Source organism: Mesocricetus auratus, unplaced genomic scaffold (assembly GCF_017639785.1).
Source record: "Mesocricetus auratus isolate SY011 unplaced genomic scaffold, BCM_Maur_2.0 Super-Scaffold_100011, whole genome shotgun sequence".
Lineage (NCBI taxonomy): Eukaryota > Metazoa > Chordata > Mammalia > Rodentia > Cricetidae > Mesocricetus > Mesocricetus auratus.
The window spans coordinates 52,847,860-52,874,477 of NW_024429195.1; the positions used below are offsets into that span (position 1 = coordinate 52,847,860).

Genomic DNA, 26,618 nt, shown 5'->3' on the forward strand with positions numbered 1-26,618 from the left:
TTATGGGAATTGAAATGAAAACATGTAGTAGTCAGTGATTTTGATACTGTAAGAGGCAGTACACAGACTAGGTATGGTGACACTCACCTTTAATCCCATCACTCTGGTGGCAGAGGCAGATGGACCTCTGTGAGTTCAAGGCCAGCCTGATCTATATAACAAGTTCCAGGACAACAGTATGTAGAAGTCCATATATTTTTAATATTTTTTTCCACAGCATCAAAGAAACATGAAGCTGCAAAAGAAGTGTTTGTGAAAATTCCTCAGGATTCCATTGCAGAAATCTATAATCAGTGGGAAGAGCAAGGCATGGAGAGCCCACTTCCTGCTGAAGATGATAATGCTATCCGAGAGCATTTGTGTATTAGAGCCTATCTGGTGAGACTGAAAAGGAAACTAGTCTTTTGATTTTCCCAATCCACTCTTGGAACTTGACTACGTGTATAACTTTTCATTTTTAATTGTATATAGGTGCGTGTGTGTGTGTGCATGTGAGTGCAGGTGCCTGTGGGGGCCAGGAGCATCTGAACCCCTAGAGCTGGAGTCACAGACACTTGTGAGCTGCCATGTGGGTGATGGGAACTGAACTCAGGTCCTCTGGAAGAGCAGCCAGTGCTCTTAACCCCTGAACCATCTTTCCAGCCCTTGAACTTTTTCCAAAAGTGGTGATTGATTACCTAAGGTCCTCTGTGATGCTAAGGTCCTCTGTGATGGCAGTGGTGGCTTACTCACAGGGGTTGATACCATGACCTTGTGGTAGACATGCATCTGTCCATTGCTGACTAATGTGATGCCTGGAACGTTTTCTTTCTTTTTAATTTTTAAAGATTTATTTATTTATGTATACAATATTCTGCCTGCGTGTATACCTACACACCAGAAGAGAGGGCACCAGATTTCATTATAGATAATTGTGAGCCACCTTGTTGTTGCTGGGAATTGAACTTACAACCTCTGGAAGAGCATCTCTCCAGCCCCCTGAAACTTTAAGGTTGTATGTGTCAGCCTTAGTGCTTCTGTTCTTGGCAACGACATAAAGACAAAATGTTCCATATGTATTAGAGTAAATTAATAGCATACCCAGTCAAGGTTTATTCAGCAAATAAGTGATTGCTATGGACATGAAGTAGGGCTAAGTTTGAGGGTAGAATTCTGTCTTTGACTGTAAAAGCTAAGAGGCTAATCAAGAAGAGAAGTAAGCACACCTGCCTCATAGTGATAGTGGCAAGATAGGCACGAGCACAGTGGGAAACAGCCAGCACACCTTATCAGCATCTGTTACTTCACAGAACATTCGCTTTCCTGTAACTTTTGAGTGAGGATTATTTCTAAGAACTAGAACTTTTAAATGCCTCTTGAGCAATGAAAGTATGAAAACTTTATGTAGTCTCAACAATACTCAGGAAGCTGAGCCAGGAGGATTGTCATGAATGAGACCAATCTGGGCTTTCATGTGAGTTCCACTAACCTGGTCTAAAGAAGACCCTGTCTCAAAAGCAAAATGTAAAAGCATGTGTTTCATTTTGTTTAACTTGGTGTTTTAGGAAGCCCATGAGACCTTCAATGAGTGGTTTAAGCATATGAATTCGGCCCCACAAAAACCTACATTGATATCTGAACCAACTTTTACAGAGAAAGTGGCTTTTGAACACAAGGAAAAGAAATACGAAGTAAGTTAATGTGAGTCTGAGATGAGCCTCTTTAATCTTAAAAAATTGCATGTATTTTGAGGGGGTCATCTTTTTTTTTTTTTTTTAAGCATTTATGTTCTAATTGGAATGGGATTTTCCTGTACATATTCTGCTTTGAATCGTGTTCATTTTTCTATAGGTAATTAATCTTGAGAAATGTTGCTGGGCATGGTGGCTCATGCCTTTAGTCCCAGGACTTGGGAGCCAGAGCCAGGCAGATCTCTGTGAGTTTAAGGCCAGCCTGTTTTATATCCTGAATTCCAGGCCAGCCAGAGCTACATAGTGAGATCCTGTCTCAGAAAAACAAAATAAGAAAGAAGGAAGAAATGCCTTTAGACCTTAGTATTTATTTACTAAATTAATGTTTTAATATTTCATCTATCTGCTATTCATTAATAGTTTTTCTTTATATGCATGTCTGGCTAAATTATCAACTCTTAAGGCTGACATTCTTGTCGCCAGGCACACACCTTTAATCCCAGGACTCAGTAGGTAGAGGCAAGTGGATCTCTGTGAGTTTAGGCCAGTCTGGTCTACAGAGCGAGTTCCAGGATAGCCAGGGCTACACAGAAAAACCCTGTATTGAAAGGACAAAATAAGAGGAGTGTTGTTGGGTCCATCACAGCTTCTTGTGTTTGTTCTTCAGATGGACCACAGTATTTGGAAAGGACATTTAGATGCCCTCACTGCCGACGTAAAGGAGAAAATGTACAACGTCCTGTTGTTTGTTGATGGAGGATGGATGGTAGACGTCAGAGAGGTAAGTTATGTGTTTTGTTATAGCTTTAAAAATAAGATTAACAAACTGGTGAGGTGGCTTAGTCAGAAAAGGCATTGTTACCAATCCTGGTGACAAGAGTTCAGTCCTCAGGGTTCAAATGGTGGAGAGAAACAACTTCTGCCTCCACATGCAGGCAGACCCTTACACATACATATAAACACACACAAGTAGATTAATTTATTAAATATTTATTTATGCATATGAGTGTTTTGCTTGCATGTATGTCTGTGTATCATGTATGTGCCTGGTGCCCATGGAAGCCAGAAAAGGGCATCTAATCCCCTGAAACTAGAGTTAGGGAATGGATGTGAGTAGTCACATGGGTGCTAGGAGTCCAACTCAGGCCTTCTAGAAAAGCAGCAAGTATTCTTAACCTCTGAGCCACCTCTCCAGCCCCTTCCTAAGAAAGTTTTAAAAAGCCAACACCAGTAACAAGAACTATATACACTGTATCTTCTAATGTTCCTTCTCTACATAAGAACATCTAAGATTTTATATAAAGTTAGTAGTTATAACCCACTCCCCATCCCCCACCCCCATGTTTTAAGTTTAACTGAAAATACCACCTTGGATTAGGAGTGTTTCATTCTTGAGTAAACTATTCATGTTCAGTATACTCACTCCCGACTAACTAAAATCTAATTTTTTAAAAAGTTCTAGACCTAAAATTATATTTATCGATTCATTTATTGACCTAGTTGTTGAGTTGATTAGGGTCTTTAGCTATACAGTTCAAGCATGCCTTGAACTCACTTGTGCCAGGCTGCCCTGGAACTTGAAAGCCTCCTGGCTACTGGTTTACAGACAAATGCCCTCAAGCCTGAGTCAAGCTTTAATGTGTGTAACTTAACTTAGAAATAGGTGAGTCTAATACTTGGAGACATAAAGCAGCAGCATCCCTGTGAGCCTCCCACTTAGATGACTTGGCGGGTCATGGCTCAGCATATTCTTCCTTAAATGCCGCTTCCAGAGTAGGAATGAGCTGCAGAAGTATTAAGTGGCTTATGTCTGTAACCCCAACATTTGGGGGCTCAAGCAAGAGGATTAGGGGCCAAGGGCAGCCTCACTTGTTCCTCCCTACAAGACAATTAAGCACAGAAGGAAAGCGCAGCAGATTTTGTTGTGAGCCCAGATGAACAAATCACTCTGGCTGCGGGTAGCGCTGTGCTGGAGTGTGAGGTTGGCACGGTGGAGTCCTGGGCTGGACCCACAGCACACGGGGGGGGGGGCAGACAGAGAGAGAGAGCTAGCTGTGGAAGGGCTGTGAGAAGAGGAAGACACAGACAAGGCAGTGTAAGAAGGGGAGAGGTACTGAGGCCAGCATTAGATACTCTTCTTGGTGGTATTTCTGATGTCTTTTCTCCTGCCATCCCTCATATCGTCCTGTATTTATAGTTTTCCGTTTTTTTATTTGTGTAAGAAAGTGATCTATTTCCTCTCCTTGCTCACCCCTCCTCCCACCTGACCCTTCTTGCTAGCTGTGATCATTGTCAGGTAGGTATACTGTCTTAGACCTCAGGACCACCTGCAGATGCATGCATGCCCACCTAATGGAATTTAGTCTCATTTCTTTAGTGTGAGGCCAAATGCCTACTAAGAACCAGCTTAGGAGAGGACGGGTTTGTTTGGCCTTGCACTTTGAGGGTTGCAGTCTTTGGCAGCAGGAGTGAGAGGCAGCTGGTATGTCTGCAGTCAGGAAGGAAGGAGTGTGGTCAGGCTATAAAACCTCAAGCCCTCACTCTCCCTATTACCCACTTGAAGCCTCTACCTCCCTAAAGTTTCCAGAACATTCCTAAACAGCTCCACCCAGTGCTCAGACACTTGGAACCTGTGAGCGACATTTCACACTGAAATCACAGCAAGGCCTGACCATGACAGAATGCTAACTCAGTTTTGTGTCTGCAGACATCCCCTGAAGGGAGCCAAGAATGCTGCGTCTTGGATAGTTGGGATGTCATTTTAAACATTACTCCATTCTGCAAGTCGTATGCACTGGGGTCTTTTCCTCCACCACCCTTCATATCACATTTATTGCTTTCTCTGTAATTAACTTAGTTGCTACATTTTCCCACCTCTCTAGCTTCTCTTTTCTGACAAGAGTGAATATTAACAGGGACAGGGCTAGGTTAGGGCCTCTGATTGATGCTCCTACAGATAACAATTTTTCAGGTCACTTCTGAGTTGTTTATTCATGGTATTGGAATTGAGACCAGGCCTCACACATGCTAGTCAAGCATGGCACCACTGAATCTGCAGCCCTTGGGGTATTTCTTAATCCTAAAGTACGTAATAAAACTCCAGCATAATTTTAAATGTTCAGTGGGTTCCTTAGTCTTTGTTGAAGATCCAAATGTTGTAAAATAACAAAACTTGAGGATTATATTGATATATATTTTTTAATTTTGATTATCTGTTAATTTTAGATTAGATAATAAAAGCTATAAAATAGTTTGGAATCTCAAGAGATGGAAAGCAATGAATGATTATTTTATGAATACTGAGAGGTGGCTCAGCAGTTAAGGGCATTGCCCTTCCTTCCAGAACACCAAGCTTGACCTTGAACACTCATGTCTGGCAGTTCAACCACCTGTAACTCCAGCTCTGGGGGATCCAATTCCCTTTCGTGGCCTCCTCAGGCAACCATTCACATGTGGCAGGCACACACACCCCAAATAAAATCCATCTTTAAAAATACAAATGAAGGTGCTGGAGAGATGGCTCCTGGTTAAGAGGACCAGGGTAGATACAAGATTGCTCCCTTTCATGATATGAAATGGCATGCATGATGTTTTCATGAAACCCTCACACATCCTCCCAGTCTGTAAATTTTCTTCAGATTGCCTATACCCATTCTTGTGTAAATGCTAACCAGTTGTTAGTTATACAGTACCACTTAGCAAATATTAGTAAGAGAGGAAAGTATTCGTGCTTGGTACAGATGCAACTTTTCCTTTGAAGTATTCTCCACTTATTGTTGGTTAAATCTATTGGTTCCTAATGTGACTGACGACTTTTTGGTTGTGGTGGTGGTGTTTTATATTTTTGAGACAGGATCTGTGTAGCAGCCTGGCACACTATGTAGATCAGGCTTGCCCTGAACTTGAACTTACCCTCCTGAGTGCTGGGGTTTGGGCTGTCAGGTGTGAGCCTTGAGACCTTGCTGTAGTTGACTTTTCTGTTGGTAAGGGTATTTCACTTAAAGTTGTTCAAATGATGACTTGGTGTCTGTCTGTAGGACGCTGAGGAAGACCCTGAAAGAACACATCAGATGGTTTTACTAAGAAAGCTCTGTCTGCCCATGCTGTGTTTTCTGCTGCACACCATATTGCATAGCACTGGGCAGTACCAGGAGTGCCTACAGTTGGCCGACATGGTGTCCTCTGAGCGCCACAAACTGTACTTGGTGAGTTCTGGAGTTTTAATATTTGATATGCTTGCCCTATATTTTGTGAATACTTGTTTACATTTTTTAGTTCTTGCATTTTCTGAAAATAATATTCCAACTTTAGTGTACTTTTAAAAAACTTTGTCTCTGTGTATGAATGGAAGTATATAATATGCCCTGAAAATCAGCACGAGGTCTCTGATCTTCAAGCGACATAGATCTTCTTAAGATTGATCAGGTTTTTAAAAAGTTGATATTCTCATTTTTAATTCTTTTTTATTTTTACATGTCAGGTATTTTCTAAGGAAGAACTAAAGAAACTGCTGCAGAAGTTAAGGGAATCCTCTCTGATGCTTCTTGACCAGGGGCTTGACCCACTCGGATATGACGTTCAGTCATAACTCATCACCTCTCTGATGCCCCGAACACGGTGCGGGGCTTGCTTGGTTTTGTTCAGATATACATATTTGTAATTATTGGTTTTTTTTTTTTGGCATTTTGCAGGAAAATGTAAAACTTAGGCATTTGAATTTTGTATTATATCAGTATTTCTTTAAGTATTTTTAATGAAATTATACAAAATAAATTTTTTTGTTCTATAAATGCTACTTTTCTCTTACGTAATAGAACAAATTAAATATTACATTATTTTTTCCTGTAATCAAAAGTTTCTGACATATTTAAAGAGAATAGAGACTAAAGAATCTATTTATTTTCAAGCCAGATAAGTAATTTCTCAATTATCATAAAATTTAGTATTTTTCTGAATAGTAAAGTTAAGATGAATCTAGCACGAGTACTTTCAAAGAGAGCTGGTGTTACAAGAACTCTTTCCCGCCAGCCTGGTTCCACAGCCTCCTTGCCCCAAATGAACACACAGATGCTGTATTCATTATAATACTGTTGGCTGATGGCTTGGGCTTCTTATTGGTTAGCTCTGTCTTAATTCTTAACCTATAACTAATCTATTTCCACATGGTCTTGGCTTATGGGAGAATGCAGGGCCTGCAACTCCTTTGCCTGTTACATCACAACTGTTTTGGCGGCCTCTCCTGCCTACCTTTCCCAGATTCTCCTCTCCTAGTCCCTCCTATCTTTCTGCCTCATTGGCCATCGGCCCAACAGTGTTTTATTCATCAACCAAAGAGAAACATGCAGAAGGACATCCCACTCAAGCTGGAGAGATGGTTTAGCAGTTAAGAGAACTGGCTAGTCTTCCAGAGGTCCAAGATTCATTTCCCAGCATACATATGGTAGCTCACAACCATCGGTAATTCCAGTTCCAGAAGATCTAATGTCCTGTTTTGGCCTCTGTGAGCACCAGGCTTATGCAATGATAAACAGATACATTCAAGCAAACAACCACATAAAAATGAATCAAGCACCCACGTGGACCAAAAACACAGTCACTTGTAACTCCATCTTAAGATGATCTAACCCCCTGGCAAGAGCACCTTCAATTATGTGCACAAACCCATACAAATGCACATGATTAAAAATCTTTTTAAATTCTAGAACAAGGTTATATAGTAGTAGTGTTGAACCTATACTAGTTTTCTTAGGTGTGGTCACTGGAGTTGTGGCAATGTAGGGAAGTACCCTCCCTCATCCTTAGATGCACACTGAAATTTTTAGGGTTGAAAGTCATAAAATTTGCACTTTATATTGAAACAGTTTTAAAATTAAAGTACACAGTTAAAGCAACGGAGTAAAATAGGAACTGTCTAAAGGACCGAGGAGTGTTTATAACACTAATCTTTTAACTTCCTTTACATTTTTTTCAAGATAAAAAGGTTTTACATAGCCGGGCGGTGGTGGCGCACGCCTTTAATCCCAGCACTCCGGAGGCAGAGGCCGGGCTGGACCGACAGCCTCCAAAACAATACAGAGAAACCCTGTCTCGTAAAAACCAAAAAATAAATAAATAAATAAATAAATAAATAAATAAATAAATAAAGGTTTTACATGGTGTTCAAAAAACCCGTAGCAGAAGGACTGAATATATATGTGGGTAATAAAGGACAGACGAGAGGGATCGAAGTGCACGATGTGAAATCCACAAAGAATCAGTGACAGTTGAGAAAAAGAAAACTGAATATTGTTGTAATTTTAAAAGTGGTGCACAACAGAGCTTGGGTGGAGCGGTGTTTTACTGGGGGTGTTTATATGGGAGAATTGGGGAGGGAAGACTAGCCTCTGGGGAGGGAGGGAGAAGTTGAGAGAAAAATGGGAGGTGGGCAGAGCCCTTTTAAAAGGGAACATAGTTGCAGGGTAGTGATAGTTCCCACCTTTAATCCCAGCACTGGGAAAGGAGAGGCAGGTGGATCTCAGTGAGTTTGAGGACAGCCAGAGCTACACAGAGAAACCCTGACAAATTAAGAAAACGAAACAAAAAGGTAGTGTATGTGCACAGGTGCTCTTAGTGGCTGCAGCTGAGGGTGTATCCTGTCAGAACCTCAAGGACAGGCCAGTGCAGATGCCTGAATACTAACAAATACAAATTTTCATTTGCAAATAATAATGCATACAAAGCTTAAAAGTCCTCTCCACCTCCAAAACTTTAAAGTTGGACTTCATACTTGCCTCTTTGAAGTGCAAATATCTTGGCCATACAAGAAAATGTACTTGCGGGCTGGAGAGATGGCTCAGAGATTAAGAGCACTGACTGCTCTTCCAGAGGTCTTGAGTTCAATTCCCAGCAACCACATGGTGGCTGACAACCATCTACAATTCAATCTGGTGTATATGTAATAAATAAATAAATCTTTAAAAAAAAGAAAATGTACTTGCTTCTTATGTTTACAAAGAATTCGTGGGTGAAAGATATCATATCTCAAATAAGCCAAAATAGTTTCAGATCTACATTCTGAGTATACGACGACTAGACTGTCTCCTCCAGTCTTCCATATGTTTAGACCTTTAAAGCAATTTAAAAATACACTTTCAGTAAGTAATGCTTTCCTGTCTGCAAAGGATTAAAACTGTTCAGCACCCGTGGAGTGTAAAATTGGCGGGGAGTCTGCGTCGCCGGATCTGCAAAGCCCGAGAGACGTTGTCGGGGAAGTCGGGTGACCTACCACAGATAGTTATCACCTCCTGCACCCCACGAGAGGCCAAGAGCTCCTCCGAGCAGAATTGGTCAACCCGATGGGCAGCAATCGGCGCCCAGTGCGCCTGCGCGGCGGAAGTGCGAGCAAGGTCACGTGGCCTGCAGGGGCGGGGTCGGGGAGCAGCCGGGTACCCGCTCCGAGGGCGGCGGCCTATCCCGCCCAGCCTCCGCGGTGGCCCGGGACCTGGCTGGCGCATGCCTGTCTCCGGCCGGACCGAGAGGCGGGAGGCTGCGGCACGCGGCGCTGGAGGGCCCGGGCAGCCGGAGAGCGGCCGGGCGCCCCGCGGGGAGGCTGGACAGCCCGGGCTTGGCCGAGGGTGATGCTCCGCCGCCGGCGGGCGTCATGGCATCACTGGCCGACCGGGTTCGGGGCAACGGGCGCATCGCCGCCGGGCTCCTGTTCAACTTGCTGGTGTCCATCTGCATCGTGTTCCTCAACAAATGGATCTATGTACACCACGGCTTCCCCAATATGAGCCTCACCCTGGTGCACTTCGTGGTCACCTGGCTGGGCTTATACATCTGCCAGAAACTGGACATCTTTGCCCCCAAAAGTCTGCCGCTCTCCAAGCTCCTGCTTCTGGCCCTCAGCTTCTGTGGCTTTGTGGTCTTCACCAACCTTTCTCTACAGAACAACACCATAGGCACCTATCAGCTGGCCAAGGCCATGACCACGCCAGTGATCATAGCCATCCAGACCTTCTGGTACCAGAAGAGCTTTTCCATCCGAATACAGCTCACGCTGGTGAGTAGCTGCAGCTGCGCGAGCGCGTCCCTGGCCACCAACCTGATTGTCTTGCTCCCCGGGAAAATTGAATGTACCTTGCTTATAGCCTGGCACCCCGGCAGCTAATTACCATCCTCTTGACTCCACACACGAGTCTATAAGATAGTTACCGTCAGACTTATTTTGGAGAGGATTGGAAAAGCCATTTGGCACTCAACTGACTCAGTAAAAGGGTGTGTTCCTGTGGGTTTTAGAACTACTATTGTGATGGAAATCTCTAAATTGGTGAGGGGGCGGGGGGGGGGGCGGAGGAGCTGACTTAGTTGGTACAGTTGAAAGCATCAGAGTACCTGCTAAAGCTTAACCTGGAGCCGGGCGTCGGTGGCACACGCCTTTAATCCCAGCACTCGGGAGGTCGAGGCAGGAGGATCTCTGAGTTCGAGGCCAGCCTGGTCTACAGAGAGAGTTCCAGGACAGCCTCCAAAACAAGACAGAGAAACCCTGTCTCGAAAAACCAAGGGGAAAAAAAGCTTAACCTGGAAAGGAAAAAAATTCCTACCCCCGGGGAATCGAACAACATATGATAACTATAAAATGGTTTTGCATAAAATATCTCAGGATATGCCTTCAGTAGCATACTGCTGAGAGTGCCTGTGTCTTCAAACAAAAAAAAAAATCACTGAAATAACGTTAGCAGTAATTTTTAGTGTTTCTTAGTATTTCCTTCTTACATGTTTATGTTCCTATGTTAAGTACTAGTTTGGAGATCCATTTACTTACCTGGAAATGCGCATAGTATTTCCTTAAAAAGCCCAATGCATGGATTCATTATTTTCTCCCAGATATAGAATTGTATGTGAATGTCTGTAGAGAATTACACTATTTTGTATGGTATTGGCAGTTTTCCCAAACAAAGAAAACATACAGTTCAGTGTTCCCCAGAGATGTGTTTCATTAGTTTTGTAAGAAACTGTTTTTGAATTTAATCTCAACAGCATTTGCTCTTTTTCTTTACAGATTCCTATAACTGTAGGTGTAATCCTAAATTCTTATTACGATGTGAAGTTTCATTCCCTTGGAATGGTGTTTGCTGCCCTTGGTGTATTAGTTACGTCCCTTTATCAAGTGGTTGGTAATTTTTTTTCTTTATGTGCCTTTTTAGCAGATTTCGTAAATTTTGAAGCTGTATCCCAAGGTTTAGAAAATACAGTATAGAGACAATAAACTGTTGGGAAGAAAGCATAATTGACAAGTTGTCTAACTCCTGGTGAAGAGGAGACAGAGAAACTTGGGTTTGATGCTCACCAAATGCCTGTTTGTAAGTGCACGATACGCGTGCTTAACCATTAGAGTTTGAGACAAGTTTGTTTTTTGTTTTGTTGTTTTGTTTTGTTTTATGGGAAGTCTTTACAAAATGAGCAATAAGGCTTTGCTTCATAAGTTTGTTGATTATATTTGTCATATACTCTGTATGTGTAAAGTTGCTCTTAAGAAACGCATATATTTCCAAACATTTAAACATGAAAAAAAATCAAATGTAAAAACTTTAAATTCAAAAGAAGTATTGGTGTTACAACTCTGATTGGCATTTAGTAATTTGTCTAGGTCAATAGCGTGGCTTCTAGGTTTTTAACCTCTTGTACAAACAGTGTCTTGCCTGTAGCCAGGATTCAGTTAAACTTTTCATGGAGTCACTTCATTACCATAAATTCCCAACAAGCTGCTTTTTGTGTCCTGTATAGGGGGGGAGGGAATAACAGGTTAAGGAACAGTGAAACAGTATTCCCACTATACTGAAAACCTTGGTCTGGAAATTCTGGGTGTGCCTGCATGGGGAATCAAAGCCAAATGTAACCAATGTTACAACAACTCTGTCACAAGTATCTACAGGCGATAAAGGCAGGCATTCTGGTTAGGAATGTTTGTTCAGTACTACACCCTAGTACTACACCCTAGTATCTTTGCTGGTAGTGATTTCCCAGAAGCATCTACTATCCCTGGGGGTGGGGCGCTGAGGATTGGGACCCACAGCCTTCTTGCATTCTAAGCAAGCACTGAACACTGAGCTACAACTCACCCAGCTGGCTAACAACTTCAACAACTACCAAAACTTCTAGGATGTTGTCCTGGGGGTGGAACCCAAGACCTTGCACACACTAGGCAAGTACTCCACCGCTCAGCTACATCCCCAGCTCCCTACTTTTTACTTTTTATACTTATTTTGTTTGTATGCACTAGTACACGTGTGCATGCTCATGCCAGTCACCGTGTGCAGATAGAGGTCAGAGGGCAATGTTCAGAGACCAGAGTCTTCTCTCCCAGCACATGGGTCCCTAGGATAGAACTTTGGCAGTCAGGTTTGGCAGCAGGGACATTTACCCACTGATCCTCTTTTTTACTTTTGTTGTACTTGATTTTGGTTGTTTTGGGTTTTTTTGTTTTGAGACAGGACCATGTTGCTCTGGCTGGCCTGAAACTCATGGAGATCTACCTGCCTTCCAAGTGCTAGGATTAAAGGATGTGTTACCACACCTGGTCTGCTTGTTAAATATTAGAGTTTCTTTTAGTCCTTATACATAATCCCAGCTCACAACACTCACCATTTTTTTATTTTGTTATTGTTTGTTTGGCCACTTTTGTTCCTGTAGGTTTCAAACTCTCGTAGATCAGAATCAAAAGGTTCTGTATCCCTGAGGTTTGCAAGGTTGATCAAGGAATGACTGAAGACCAATGAGCAAAGGTTCTGTCACAGAAAACAGTAAAGGCACCAGGACAGAATAGGTAGGACCCCCCACCACCACACACACAGATATCTTTTAGCGGATACCATGATCACAAAGGTAGTTTTCCCAGGGCGAGGCATACACATTGTACTCCAGATGTACTAGCCCTGTGATTTCCCCAAATTTGGGAAACTTGACTACATAATTTGTGGTAGTGGGGGACTTCGTTCAAGCTCTCCCATTTAAAAAAAAGGGAGGGAGGAGAGGGTTCTTTCTTTCTTTTTTTTTTTTTTTTTTTTGGTTTTTCAAGGCAGGATTTCTCTATTGTTTTTTTTGTTTGTTTGGTTTTTTTTTGTTTGTTTTTTTTTGTTGTTGTTGTTTTTTGGTTTTTCGAGACAGGGTTTCTCTGTATTGTTTTGGACCATGTCCTGGAACTCGATCTGTAGACCAGGCTGGCCTCGAACTCACAGAGATCCACCTGCCTCTGTCTCCTGAGTGCTGGTATTAAAGGTGTGCACCACCAACGCCCAGCTAGGAGAGAAGTTTCTTTTGAACAATATTATATTTGCCTCTCATATCCTCTTTGGTTTCTAAGTTATTTGTTCTGGTGCAGCTGGGAACATTAAGAGAAGGTGACAGAAGTATCTTCGGCTCTTAGCTGGAGGCGTGGTGGGCTTGTTTGTGTGACAGACATCTTTATGCTCCCATGATGAGGAAGAGCAACTGTAGCCCCTCCCTTCAAGACATGCATTCAGACTTGGCAGTCCATAGCCTGCCTCGGTAGTATCCCTCCATGCCCAGAAAGGTCTTGAGGAGTGCCAAGGCAGAAATGGCAGTTGTGCACTCGGAATGACTGGGCTAGACCAGAGGGAAAGCTCCTTTCAGTTGGAGGCGTGGATGCTTGCTCGGCTGTGAAGTGTCGAGGCCCGTGCTTTAATGTGTGTGAAAGCATTGAACATTTGGGGAGAACCTGATGAGTTCAGTGAGGCTAGACTATAGGTGTGTTGCGGGAGGGTGGTGCTAAGTGGTTAGAATTGGATGATAAAGTCTTGCTGCCACTCAGGAAATGTCTTTACTCTGCAGACACCAGCAAAAACCTGGGAAGAGGCTTTGCCGAGCCTTATGTTTAAGAGCCATGGTTTAGTGGCAGTGGAGGGCACGAAGGGAAGGGAAGTGTGAAGAGTGTGGCAGTCAGGGTGGCTACACGGGCTGGAAGGTGAGCCTGCGTGACTGACAGCCTTCCTGTTTTTGCTCACAGTGCCACTCCTATAAGCAGGCTGGGGAAGAATCGCTTCTTTGTCCTTTATATTCTCAGAGGACTCCAGTGAAGGCTGGCGGGAGTGTGGTTCAGGTTTCCTGTTTCTCCATTTGGGTCTCACTGAATTCCTGTAGACTTGTTTCATGTAACAGATACCTAGACTCAGGAAACGGGTCGGCAGAGGTGTTCAAAAGCCAGGCTGTTTCTGCCAGATCTGCTTCAAACTGCCGACTCTTCATATCTGTGAAGTATTTTGCGGACATGGGATATAAGGTTTTGAGGTTTTCACTGAATGAGTCAGTGTCTTAGGGTTTCTGTTTACTCTGTGTGTCCAGGTGTGTTGGAAGAGTTTCTGGAGAGGAGAATGTCATCTGCCATTGACTGATTTTTAAAGGGGCTCTGAAGCCCACGTACCTTTAACGCCACACGTGGGAGTCCACTTAGAACATGTCACACACTGTGTTCACAGAGCTCCTTTATCTGAGGAGCTCACGGTCACTGGTGTCTCCCCACAGTTTAAAACCCCTTAGAATAACGAGGCGTGTCATCTTCCCCTAGCCTGCGCAGCTCTGACTGAACGATGCTTCTCTCTGTCCCTGACTTGTCTTGTCTCCTGATTTTCAGTGGGTGGGAGCCAAGCAGCATGAGCTACAAGTGAACTCCATGCAGCTGCTGTACTACCAGGCTCCCATGTCCTCTGCCATGCTGCTGGTCACTGTGCCCTTCTTTGAGCCGGTGTTTGGAGAGGGAGGAATATTTGGCCCCTGGTCAGTTACTGCTTTGGTAAGTTCTGATGGTTTTGGTGCCAAGAAACTACAGTAGTCACACTCTTTTCCTTAGGCGGTTTTTGGATTTTAGAGCACAACGTCAATTCTGTTCTCACATCTGACCCCTTGTTGCTCTCTAAGGAGGCCAGGTGGGGATTATCTTCAGATGAGGGGACAGGCACAGGAAGATGAGGGGGCTGGCCTAGCCTGGGACAGCAAACCAGTTACAGTTCGCACTTTCCAATGCCCAGTTACCATTCGTCCATGCCAAACTGGAGTCCACACATAATTTGGGCATTGTATTTTAATTTTATATTTGTATGATGTGATTGTAAAAACAGTGGCCTAGTGTGTCATATAAATAGTACATACTCATTGGATAGATTTTTGAATATACATAGGAATATGAAGAAAGTGGAGGCCCCAGAACCCTAAGGTGTCACATTACCATTTTTTGGTGCTGACCTCCTGCCTTGAGAGTCATGTAGAACCTCTTGTCTGGTTGCCCACCAACAATGTAGCTCTCAAGAACCATTGCCTGGGCTGTAAACTTGCTGTCTAAGGCTCCCTCTTAGGTAACGGAGAAGTGGCCGAGGAGAGTGGGGGAGAAGCTCAAAGCGGGTCTAGATATTAATGCTATTCTTTACCAGCTGTGTAAAGAGCCAGCCATTCACTCTGCCCTCCTGTGCTCTCAGCTGCTTATCCACCTGAGGTCGTTTGTGGGAACTAATGTGTGAACACATTGGTTATCCTGACTTGTGTATGTATGGTGTGGGATACATACACCTGCACAGGGAGGCCAGAAGTTGACACTGGTGTCTTCCTCAGTTACTCTCTCCACCGTTGTCTTACAGCAGGGTCTCTCTCAGGCCCTGGCGATCCTCCTGTCTCACTTCTCCAGCATGGAGATTACAGACACAGCCACTCCCAGCTTTTGCCTGAGTTCTGGGTATCTAAACTTGGTCATCGCGGTTTACCCACTGAGCCATCCCCATCACGATGCTTGTTCTCTTCAAGCAGTTTCTCTTTATTTGTTTGCTTTGTTTTCCGAGACAGGGTTTCTCTGTGTAGCTCTGGCTGTCCTGGAACTCGATCTGTAGACCAGGCTGGCCTCAAACTCAGAGAGATCTGCCTGCCTCTGCCTCTCGGGGGTGGGAGTGGGGGTAGGATTAAAGGTGTGCACCACCATTGCCTAACTCAAATTGATTTTCTAAACTCTTTTTTTTTTTTTTTGAGGGTGTGTGTTCATTTGTCTTGTGTGCTTGTTTTGAGTCATGCTCTGACTCTGCAGCTCTGACTGGCCTGGAACTCCATAAACCACTGGCCTCAAATTTACAGTGACCCTCCTGCATCTACCTTTATATGTATAGATGGGTTACCAGCATGTGACATCTTGTTTAAATGGATGAAGTTTGCATTTTTGCATATTCCTAATGAGATATTCCTGGTTATAATAATTCTCTTGGTTCATTTGTAGCTTATGGTACTGCTGTCTGGAGTAATCGCTTTCATGGTGAACTTATCAATTTATTGGATCATTGGGAACACATCACCAGTCACGTATCCTTTCCATGTACTTTCACATGTGTATAGGCTTTGTTTCCCGTTTGTCACCTTGAGTTTAACATTTTATATGGCCTTTCTTAAGTAGGCTGGGTTATTACTTTGTTATATTTCGTTAGTATATAGTTTTTCTGCATGTATGTTTGTGCACAATGCATGCCTGATGCCTTTAGAGGCCAGAGAAGCCATCGATTCCCTAGAAGTAGGATTGCAGATGGCTGTAAGTCACCAAATGGGTTCCAGGACTCTAACCCAGGTCCTCTGGAAGAGCAGCAAGTGGTCTTAACTGCTGAGACATCGCTATAGTCCCTTAATTTTTAAAGACTGTCTTTCCACACTAGTGTCTATGGAATTTATTAACTAAGGAAATGGGTTTGCTTTCTGTAAAGGAATACTTTTGAATCTTCTTAAGTAGTAGTGACCTTTTCTCTTATAAAAACTACTTAGCACTATGACTTGCCAGTAGTGAGTCTAAGTGATATTTATTGAATGAATAATGGAGTGGAGGCTTTGGTTTGAGTTGGTTTTCAGATATCTACAGTGATAAAGTAGAGGTGTAGTCAGCTTATGTAATGAAAGGTAATTTCATACCCTGGGCACCTGATTTTGGGGTATGTCTGTATTTATTTGGAAACGGATGTTATTACTTCCAAATAAATACATGTTCTTAATATTCCAAATTTTTAAAAAATGAAGTTATGTGATGAAGGTCAAATTCCACTGCCAGTTTTCACCATCCTGCCTGTCATTCTCTCTGTCATTGCATTTCCCTTTGCCCTACTTGTAAGCAAGTGTGAAGAATGCATTTCCTCATATGAAAGAGGTAGTTTAGTAACGTTTTAGTTAGAGTATACTGACTTTTTAAAGCTGGGTGTGCCTGTAATCCCAGGACGTGTAAGGCTGAGGCAGGCTATGTGTTTGAAGTCAGCCTAGGCTATGCAGACTGAGATCTCAGATGAGGGGCCTGAGGAGAACTGTGCTGTGGGTGAACACAGAAAGCAGGGGAATGGATGGAGAAGCAGGAGCCTAGGTCACGTGGAGCTTTCATGACCCGAGAGTTTAGAGCGGGAATGTGACATGGTCCCACGTCCTCATGGAAGACTGTGGGTGCCTGTGGTGCTGAGCAGGGTTTCTTGACTCGCACTGTCCACCTTGAGGCCAAGACTGCTTTGTTTGGGGGCCTATGCTGTCCTTCAAAGATGGCCAGCAGCATGACATGTCTCTGCCACTAGATGCCAGGAGCACCCCAAGCCCCACCCCAACTGTCAGCAGCCATTGCTCATATGGTTGAAGAAAACTGGACTAGAAAAGGTGAGAAGGAGGGAAACCATCGGGAGCCACTGCAGTTTCTAATTCATAAGTACTAGCTTGTAGGTCCAGCGGCTCAGAGTGCTTGTTCCTCATGCAGAAGTTCTGAGTTCAGTTCTCAGCGTCCATTGTAGGCAGCTCACAATTGTAAGTTCAGCTCTAGAGGATATGATGTCCTCTTCTGGCCTACACACACAGACATGCTGCCTGCACACGTATATGTGACTCTTACGTGGCAGAGGGAATGGTGAGAAGTACTGGGCGTCCCAACACTCCCACATAGCACCAACGGGTTTCCTGGACAGCAGGATGTGAAGAATGCAAAGCAGTAAGAGTGGGTCCCGTATGTATTGCAGTGGCTGTCTAGGGAGGAGAGCTGAGGTGCAGGTAGCATGCCAGTTGTAGGGTTCGGGCACCAGGCCCCAACCACAGTAGTCCTGAGTCATTGTGAAGATGGGATGTGGGCGGTGACTGAGATTACCCAGCAAAAAGTCACAGAAAGGATGTGCAAAGACCAGACCCTGGGCACTGTACCTTCAGAGTTCCCAGATGGGAGGGGATAGGCAGAGGAGCTCCAGAGGGGAGGAGAGAGGAGATTGATGGTGACTGCACCTGAGGAGCAGGGGTAGGGAGCGCCATGTCAGAGGAAGATTGGCAGTTGGTCCCAGACCTAGTGAAGCAAGGCCACTGACAGTTTTGAGCAGAGTTGGGGTGAGGCAAAGCTTGAATGGAGCAGGAGAGATCTGGAGCTTGTGCTGTTTGTCTTAGTTCCTCAAAAGGTCTCCGAAGAGCACCATTAAATTTGCTTTCCCTCCAAAACAATACAGAGAAACCCTGTCTCATAAAAAAAAAAAAAAAAAATTTGCTTTCCCTTTTCCTGAATGACTCTGACAGGCTGGGAGTATTAAAAGCTCAAGTGTTACAGAAGCAGGTATCCTGAGAGATACCCATGCTCCCCTGAAGGCTGCCCCTGAGTGGGCCCCCCCTTTTTGTTTTTGTTTTGTTTTTACAAGACAGGGTTTCTCTGTATTGTTTTGGAGGCTGTCGGACCAGCCCGGCCTCGAACTCACAGAAATCCGCCTGCCTCTGCCTCCCGAGTGCTGGGATTAAAGGTGTGTGCCACCACCGCCCAGCGAGTGGGCCACTTTTTGGTTGGTACTTTTGTGTTTCCTGGAAGAGTCGCATGTAGCCCAGGCTGGCCTCAGATTTACTATGGAGCTGAGGATGACCTTGGCCTCCAGTCCTCCTGCTTCAGCCTTCTGGGAGCTGGGATTACAAGCCTGCATCACCATGTCCAGCCCCATGGCTTTTGAAGCCAAGCAGAGAGCCTGAGCATAGAGGTCAGATGGAGGCAGGCCTCTGCCTGGGTCTACCATTCCTGTGATCCAAGTGTGTTGTGGGAGCTCATGCGGTTACACTGAGGTCACTGGGGTTGGGCTCAGTCAGCTCATTGTCCCCATCTCTGCAAACAGAGTGGGGTGCAAAGGAAGCAGCAGAGAAATTAGGAGCAGTGACGTCTACAGTGCTGGGCGGTGCTGTCAAACACAGGTGCTTTTATACTCTTAATAACTTAGAGTTAGTGGGATGGCGTTTACTATGAAGCTTAGCAGGTATTAATTATTTAATAATTAATAAGACACAAGATCATCTTACCATTTAATAGGCAGGGAAACTGAGGCAGAGTGGTTCTAGGAAGAACACATAGATTTGTAACATGCATCTGAAGGGCAACACAGCATTAGTTTAGATAGAAAAGTAATTATGTATAAAATGCGTCAGGAGAATAATGCCTGAGGGTTGATTGTGTATGTGGTTTGACTTTTTTTTTTATATGAACAATGACTTGGGAAAAAACTTTAGCCCAGTAATGAATTGCTGGCAATATATTAGATTACAGCCTGAACTTTGGAGTTAAGTAAGTGCACCTTTGTTTAGATTCCCAACACTTGAACTGTGTCCCTTGGTTATTACAGCCGGTCTGGTGAGATGACTCAGCAGGTGGACCTCCGCCAAGCCTGATGACCTACCTGAGTTCACGTTGTCCTCTGACCTCCATACATGTACCTCACACATGCATGCACGCACACGAACACACACACACACACACACAGAGTACATAAATGATAAGTGTACTATTTTTAAAGTCACTGGACTCCCTGGGCCTCCAGTTGTGAAGTAAGAAGGTGAGATGCTTATGAAGAGCTCCTAACAGAGCGGCTGGTTGTGTTCTCACTCCCCGTCGGCTCCTCTCTCCCTTGCCCTCTTGGTCTTAGGCAGTTTTCATTGCATCAGCTCCCTGGCACCTGGCACATCTCAGCTCATTGCCAGTGACAGTTTGTTAGGAATGCCATTCCATAGCATAGCACAGCCAGGAACTGCTGTGCAGACGTCTTTCTGTGCCTCGCTCTGATGTCCCTCCTCCCCAGGGTCGCCTCTTGAAGAGGTCATGAGGGATACTTGAGGCCGTCTCTTGTGGCTTTGGAGTGTGTGTCTATGTAGTTTACATCCGATCCGGAAGAATAAGTGGTGTTGGGGATAGAAAGACAGCTCAGCAGGTGAGAGCTCACCCTGCTCGTGCAGACACCTCAGTTTCGTTCCCAACACTCACATCTGGTGGCCACAACGACCTGTCACTCTCAGTCCAGGGAATCCATCATCCTCTTCTGACCTCCACGGGCATCACTTTCACATTCACAAACTCACACAGACACACACACACACACACACACATACACTCACACAGACACACACACACACTCACACACAGACACAGACACACACACAGACACATACACTCACACACAGACACACACTCACACACAGACACACACACAGACACTCACACACAGACACACACACTCACACACAGACACACACACTCACACACAGACACACAGACACACACTCACACACAGACACACACACACAGACACTCACACTCACACACAGACACACAGACACACACTCACACACAGACACACACACACAGACACTCACACACAGACACACACACTCACACACAGACACACACACAGACACAGACACACACTCACACACAGACACACACACTCACACACAGACACACACACTCACACACAGACACACACTCACACACAGACACTCACACACAGACACACACTCACACACAGACACACACACACTCACACACAGACACACACATACACTCACACACAGACACACACACTCACACACAGACACACACACACTCACACACAGACACACACACACTCACACACAGACACACACACACAATTTTTAATTCAGTGTTGCCATTTTCAAGTCTGTCTGTAAATTGCTGAGACCATGCCTGAAGAAAGTAAGATTGGCCAAGCATGTCACCAAATTGTCTGTTCTGTTCTTTTTTTGGGGGGGGGTCAAGACAGGGTCTCTCTCTTTTTTATTTATTTTTATTTTCATTTATTTATTTATTTTGGTTTTTCGAGAAAGGGTTTCTCTGTGTGGCTTTGGAGCCTGTCCTGGAACTCGCTCTGTAGACCAGGCTGGCCTGGAACTCACATAGATACACCTGCCTCTGCCTCCTCAGTGCTGGTATTAAAGGCATGCACCACAGTGCCTAGCAACTGTTGAGTCCCTGTTGCATGACATTCTTCCCAGCCATAGTCTTTTCCATGTCTACACTGTTAGTGTGCACCTGTGTAACCCTCACATCTGGCTGGTTGCTCCTTTGCCTCCTTACCTGAACACTCAGCTACAACATGTTCGGACACTTCAAGTTCTGCATCACCCTGTGTGGAGGATACATTTTATTTAAGGATCCACTGTCAGTTAACCAGGGACTCGGCATCTTATGCACACTGTTCGGCATCCTCACGTATACCCACTTTAAACTCAGCGAACAGGAAGGAAGCAAGAGTAAGCTGGTCCAACGGCCCTGAGTGCTGCCGGGGGGAAAAAAAGCTGTACCAAAACAATGAGAGACGTCAAATGTCTAAGTCCATGGAAGAGCTACCATGCAGAGTTCACTCAGTGACTTACAAGAAGTATTTTCTTCACAAAGATGGCTGCTTTTAATAACTTTCATCGATTTGCTTTTCTGAAACCAAAATGGTCCACGCTTCTTTTCGAAGTCTTTATGAAGCTGCAGCTGTCACTCGTTGGTAGAGTGTTTGCCTAGCATGCATCAGACCCTGGGCTCACACCCCAGCACCTTCAAAGAAATAAGATGAACTACATGTAGGATGGTTCGTTCTGCCAACTACAATACAGGAAAGTCCGGTTCTGTAGGAACGACGAAGGTTGTGCGCTGCAGTGCTGCAGGTGGGCCCTGGCTTGGGGGTCACGTCTCCCCAGGAAGGGCACTCAGGACTCCTGCCCTCTCGTCCATAGTTTCCTACTGTGAGGGTTATTATATGCTAGTCAGGGTGTGCAGTACAGGAGATGGAGTCCAGAGTCTTGCACTTGCTAGACAAACACTACCATTGAGCTGCACCCACAGACCTGGACAGAATTTAAATTAAAGAGCGGTTTATTTTAGCTTTTATCAACTGGGCAGTGATAGATGTTTTGTGATGGGATCTCACTTTGTAGCCCTGGCTTGTCTAGAATTCTCTACATAGAGCAAGTTGGCTTTGAACTCAAAGAGATCGGCTTGTCCCTGCCACCACAGCTGGCTTTTAGCTTTTATTATTTCATTGTAGAATTGAAATATTTATAGAAAGCAAACTCTCATAGACATGATTATAAAATAAACCACAGCTATGAAAGTATTGCTTTTTTTAATAGAAAACGAATACAAGCATATTTTCCCTGTTAAACAGGGCAGGGTTTGTGTGTCTCTAATCCTTGATGTTTGGAAAACAGGAGGGGGCCGGCAGGACTGGTAGGAATGAGAGGCTCATTGGTTTTCTTGTGACTTTGAGCCTACAGTGAACTCCAGCCTCTGTTTATGGAGCTAAAAAACAAAACCCCATGAAAACAAAACCCCGAGATGAAAAGGGCTCAAAGGAAAGCCTATAGGGCAGGTGGGGATCGGCCAACAGTGGAGGACCTGCCTAGCATGCATGAGGTCCTGGTTACAATCCCAGCAACAACAAAAGCAGACTGTACATGGAGTGGGCAGCTCTCTTTACCTTGGTAACTGCTCTTCCAGCTTGCCCGAGCATATCATCTTACTGATTTCTAATACGGCCTCCCTTGCAGCACTCCCTGCCTTCCACATAATGAAGCAGTGTGGGGGAGCACTGGATGGCATTGGAAACTGGATTGAATTATGTGCAAAAGTCAGAGCAAAAGCCGTTCAAATTCTAGGCTGAGACTTGGTGACACATAGGAAAGATGTGAAAGAGAAGTAAAAATCTAGCTAATATTTAGCTAGTTGTGTGAGGTTTCAAATGTTTTTAATTGAGATGTAGGCAAAATACATGGTCTCCAGCAAATAGGGCACTGTGTGTTTGATTGCAAAAGTGTATGTCTGCCGTTAACCTGACATTTCACCATTAAAAACAGCCCTTGATGACCTCACGAGAGTAGGATCTCTCCTCTTGAAATAACCTTTTCTATACATACACTTCCTGTGAGAAAACAGCTTATGACAAAGAGCCATGTGTGTACCTACATTGTGGCAATAAATTTTATCTTCGATTTTTTTTTCACAGAGAAAGGTAACTTAATATCTCTTAGCTTTTTAGAGTTTTTATTTTGATTGTGTTTTGGTTTGGTTTTCCAAGACAGGGTTTCTCTATGTAGCCCAAGCTGTACTGGAACTCTCTGTAGCCCAGGCTGTACTGGAACTCTCTGTAGACCAAGCTGTACTGGAACTCTCTGTAGACCAGGCTGTACTGGAACTCTCTGTAGCCCAAGCTGCCCTCAACTCATAGAGATTCACCTCCCTCTGCCTCCCAGGTGCTAGGATTAAAAGTGTGTACCACCTGCCACCACCGCCTGGTGTTTTTAGTTTAGTTTGTTTGTTTGTTTGTTTAAGATTTATTTCTTTATTATGTATGCAGTGTTCTGCCTGCATGTATTCCTGCAGGTCAGAAGAGGGCACCAGATCCCATTACAGATGGTTGTGAGCCACCATGTGGTTGCTGGGAATCAAACTCAGGACCTCTGGAAGAGCAGCGAGTGCTCTTAACCTCTGAGCCATCTCTCCAGCCCCGGTTTTTAGTTTTTCAACCAAATAAAAAAGCATGGGTTCTATCCCGAGAACTGCCAAAACAAAAACAAAACTTTCAAGCAATCAGGAAACACGTTGAAAGTTCCTTCGCTGTATAGACCACCTGGCTTTCTGGGGCAACCTAAGTTAAATTCTGAGATCCTGTTAACAGGAAAGGAAATGTGCCTGTTTTAGGATTTTTTTTTCCTGGCGCATTTAAAATACAGAGTCTCATTAAACACGTATTTTGGGGGATTTCATGTTGGTCTGTTGTATATCGGTGTATTGCTTTCCTGTTGTTACTGTTCTCCATTTACAGAGCCGTTGTGCTAAGAATGGCAGAACATGCCATTCTACCATATGGGTCTTTGGTATCATGTTTAAGAAGCATTGTGTATGAATGTTTAAGTTAGTATGTAACTGTTTCCCTAAAGCGGGCAGAAGGAAAATGTTCCAGCACAGAGATCATCTGACAACTGAGCTGATCACGAGTTGATTTGTGTCATGTACAAACTGTAATTAAAACCTGGGGACCGAGTGTGGTAAAACAGGAAGGTGTGTGGGTTATACTAAATAGCTGGTGTCTGAAGGAGAGACGAGTAAAGGTGTGTTTATATAAGTGAATAAACTGTACTGTTAGAACTACAGGCTGGTAAGCATTTTTTCACCCTGCAGATGAGCATCAAACTGGAAAGAAAATTTATGAGGGGAATATAGCAATGCCCTGGCAAGCACAGCAGCAGACTAGACACAGGACTGTCTTTTTGTTGCCAATAGAACGGCGTTTAGTTTTTATCCTATGTCAAATGACTGAACTTCAAGTCTTGCTAAAAATAACAAGGACCTCTAGTATCTTCCGTACTAGAGCTCATGAAGAAGATGGGTGTCTCTGTGTGTGGATGTTCTGGACTGTTCTGCTTGCAGACCCACAGCCCCAGTACAGTAAAATTCCAAGTCCCTTTTCAATGTGTTTATGTGTGTGTGTGGTGCTGTCTCAATAGCAGTGATAATATAAACTGAGAAATCCTCTGAAATGCAGCCTTCCTTTGCTGTGTTCTTTAAAAATACTTTCCAAGACTTGCTGTTTTAAAATCACCAATGTCTTAAAATTTATTGCCCAACAACATTAGTCACTCACACCACAGTAAGTTTGCTTGTTTTGAGACGGGGTCCCACGTAGCCAGGCTGGCCTTGATATATAAGTAACTGAGGATGCCAAAGTCTTCTCACCTTCACCTCCAGAGTGCTGAGGTTACAGGTTCGAGTCACCACACCACCTGGCCAAATGTTTAAGTTTTAAGGTTCTCCTTTCAAACTAAATCATATGTACTAAGCATGTGTCTACGTTTTACTCTTCCTTTGTCTGACTCGCCCCTAAGTCAGTTTCCTGTTTTTGTACTTCCTCTTTCCTCAATTAGAAGTCAGGCCTACATTTGATGCAGGAGAGGTGTGCACAGGTCTTACCAGGTCGGTCTGGAGGACACAGAGGCAGTCTGTGAGATACACGTCAGCACAGTGAGGACCCCCATGACAAGACTGGGCTGTCTGTCTATCTGTCTCTGGCTAGGGTTGAGCAAGGCCACCCTCACAACCCGTACATCTTAGTGAATTATGGAGAGACTCCTTGACCACACTTGGAGGAATCAATACAAAGGTAATGTGCATAGTGTTTAGCTTGCAGAGATGTCTGCACCACAAATTGGCTGGTTCTCACGGAGGCCAGAAGAGGACACTGGATGCCCTGGAACTGGAGTAAACATGTTTGTGAGCCAGCACGTGGATGCTGGGCAAAGAACCGGGTCCCCTTTGAGAGCAGCAAGGCTCTTAACCACGTAGCCATTCATCTCCAGCCCTCCAGATGTTTTATATAACAAAAAATGTGGGAGGAAGGAAAAAAGACAAAAAGGTGAAATGATTTTTCATCCGAAGCATCCGTATTTGCTGACATCCGCTCTAAAGGCTGAAGTAATTCTGTCTCTGTTGCCTTCTAGTCAGGGCTGGTCCTGTCTGTCTCGCCAGTGGAACACAAGAGCAAACTTGAAGATTTCCGGGGAATCTGCTGCTGGTCTGATCTGAGGAACAGATGTGGCTGCTCGTGCCTCGCTCCAGCTCTTTCATGTCCCAGTCCAGCTGAGGATGTCTAGAGTCCCTGGAGCCCTGAAGAGACCCTAGGCAGGGGCGTGGCTGCTGCAGCAGCATCTCCACCTCCAGGCTGCAGGCCTCCCCTTCTTCCAGGTTGGAAAGGAAAGTCCTAATTGCTGAGGGTGCCTTGTAGCTTCGGGCATAGCTGAACATCTGGATGTTGTATTTGTTTTGTTTTGAATAATGTTTTAAGATGGAAAGGTCACACTCAAGTCTTGGAATTGAGCTTTAGTGTGACGTATGAGGAGCTAGAGCAGAGGTTCTCAACCTGTGGGTCATGACCCCTTTGAGATCACATGACCCTTTCACAGGGGTCACCTAAGACCATCCTGCATATCAGATATTTACAATTCCTAACAGTGTCAAAATCACATGAAAATAGTTTTATGGTTGGGGTCACTGCAACACGAGGAGCTGTATTAAATTGTCGAAGCATTAGGAAAGTTGAGACCCACTGACTGCTCCAGAGAAAACCTACACTAAATAGAGCTCCACACACCTGTAACACCATAGGAGGTCAGAGCTCCAGACTCCTGCAGCACCATAGGAAGACAGCGCTCCAGACTCCTGCAGCACCATAGGAAGATAGAGCTCAATGAGGAGACTGTGGGTTCCAGCTTGAACTGAACAAAGTTATCTTGAGCCAACAGCTACCATTGACTGTCACCGAGTATCCTGGCCCGCCTCTCCCACTCCACGTGTGTAGTTTCCTAGCATACTGTGCACACACAGCCATCCTAATGGGATGTTGGTCCTAGTGCCATTCACGCCAGGAATGCGCCTGTGGCCTTTGATGTCACCTGCAGATAAGCTGGGTATATGCTGGCTCGGATAGCAACCATGTTTGTCCTGACTACAGAAAAAGCCCTTTCTTCCAGCCCATCCATATTCCCACGGTGCCTTGTACCAGTTATCACATGCAAGGCCCAGCTTCTTTAGGATTCACACACTCAGAGATTACACACTCAGGGCTTCACACACTCTGTGTTCACGCACTCGGGCTCACGCGCTCAGTACCTCACTCACGG

At 44.5% G+C, this 26,618-nt stretch overlaps 2 protein-coding genes, 1 long non-coding RNA gene and 1 other non-coding gene across 8 annotated transcripts in view; 3 read left to right on the forward strand and 1 right to left on the reverse strand.

Moving 5' to 3' along the window:
* Nup107 (nucleoporin 107) overlaps positions 1 to 6,427 on the forward strand; it is a 37,817-nt gene extending 31,390 nt beyond the window's left edge. Inside the window, exons 24-28 of one of the 2 annotated variants that reach the window (XM_005081498.4) lie at positions 218 to 378; positions 1,545 to 1,670; positions 2,338 to 2,451; positions 5,708 to 5,875; positions 6,151 to 6,427. In XM_005081498.4, coding sequence (XP_005081555.2) covers positions 218 to 378; positions 1,545 to 1,670; positions 2,338 to 2,451; positions 5,708 to 5,875; positions 6,151 to 6,258 — 677 coding nt within the window. In that variant the 3' untranslated portion in view covers positions 6,259 to 6,427. Of the gene's footprint in view, positions 1 to 217; positions 379 to 1,544; positions 1,681 to 2,337; positions 2,452 to 5,707; positions 5,876 to 6,150 lie in introns of those variants that run through there. The other variant, XM_040754825.1, reaches the window with a different exon arrangement.
* The window catches only part of LOC110342978, a 36,712-nt gene extending 27,681 nt beyond the window's left edge, over positions 1 to 9,031 (reverse strand). For both annotated transcript variants that reach the window (XR_005880472.1, XR_002385167.2), the window contains exons 1-2: positions 8,935 to 9,031; positions 5,583 to 5,723 (exon numbers count right to left, since the gene is read on the reverse strand). This is a non-coding gene — a long non-coding RNA (uncharacterized LOC110342978). The remainder of the gene's footprint in view (positions 1 to 5,582; positions 5,724 to 8,934) is intronic.
* Positions 9,032 to 9,078: 47 nt separating this feature from the next.
* Slc35e3 (solute carrier family 35 member E3) lies at positions 9,079 to 25,790 on the forward strand. Of its 3 annotated transcripts, XM_005081497.4 has the most exons (5): positions 9,085 to 9,711; positions 10,711 to 10,821; positions 14,299 to 14,457; positions 15,919 to 16,001; positions 21,043 to 22,970. In XM_005081497.4, exons 1-5 carry the CDS (start codon positions 9,310 to 9,312, stop codon positions 21,227 to 21,229), a joined length of 942 nt encoding a protein of 313 aa, XP_005081554.1. In that variant the 5' UTR covers positions 9,085 to 9,309; the 3' UTR covers positions 21,230 to 22,970. The 3 variants fall into 3 exon arrangements, with proteins under 3 accessions (XP_040610760.1, XP_021089404.1, XP_005081554.1); XM_040754826.1 differs by lacking the exons at positions 15,919 to 16,001; positions 21,043 to 22,970 and adding an exon at positions 25,440 to 25,790 and having other exon boundaries at positions 9,079 to 9,711; XM_021233745.2 differs by lacking the exon at positions 10,711 to 10,821 and having other exon boundaries at positions 9,082 to 9,711.
* LOC121143397 lies at positions 12,499 to 12,657 on the forward strand. Its single transcript, XR_005880599.1, has one exon. It is a non-coding gene; the product is annotated as a U1 spliceosomal RNA (small nuclear RNA).
* Positions 25,791 to 26,618: the final 828 nt, after the last annotated feature.

What these genes read in the sequence shown, in the direction of transcription:
- Slc35e3 (XM_005081497.4), top strand. Translation starts at nt 9,310, where the DNA reads ATGGCATCACTGGCCGACCGGGTTCGGGGCAACGGGCGCATCGCCGCC. An exon ending in CCTGGTCAGTTACTGCTTTG is followed by an intron (nt 14,458 to 15,918) that starts GTAAGTTCTGAT and finishes GTTCATTTGTAG; the next exon opens with CTTATGGTACTGCTGTCTGG. An exon ending in GGGAACACATCACCAGTCAC is followed by an intron (nt 16,002 to 21,042) that starts GTATCCTTTCCA and finishes CTGAACACTCAG; the next exon opens with CTACAACATGTTCGGACACT.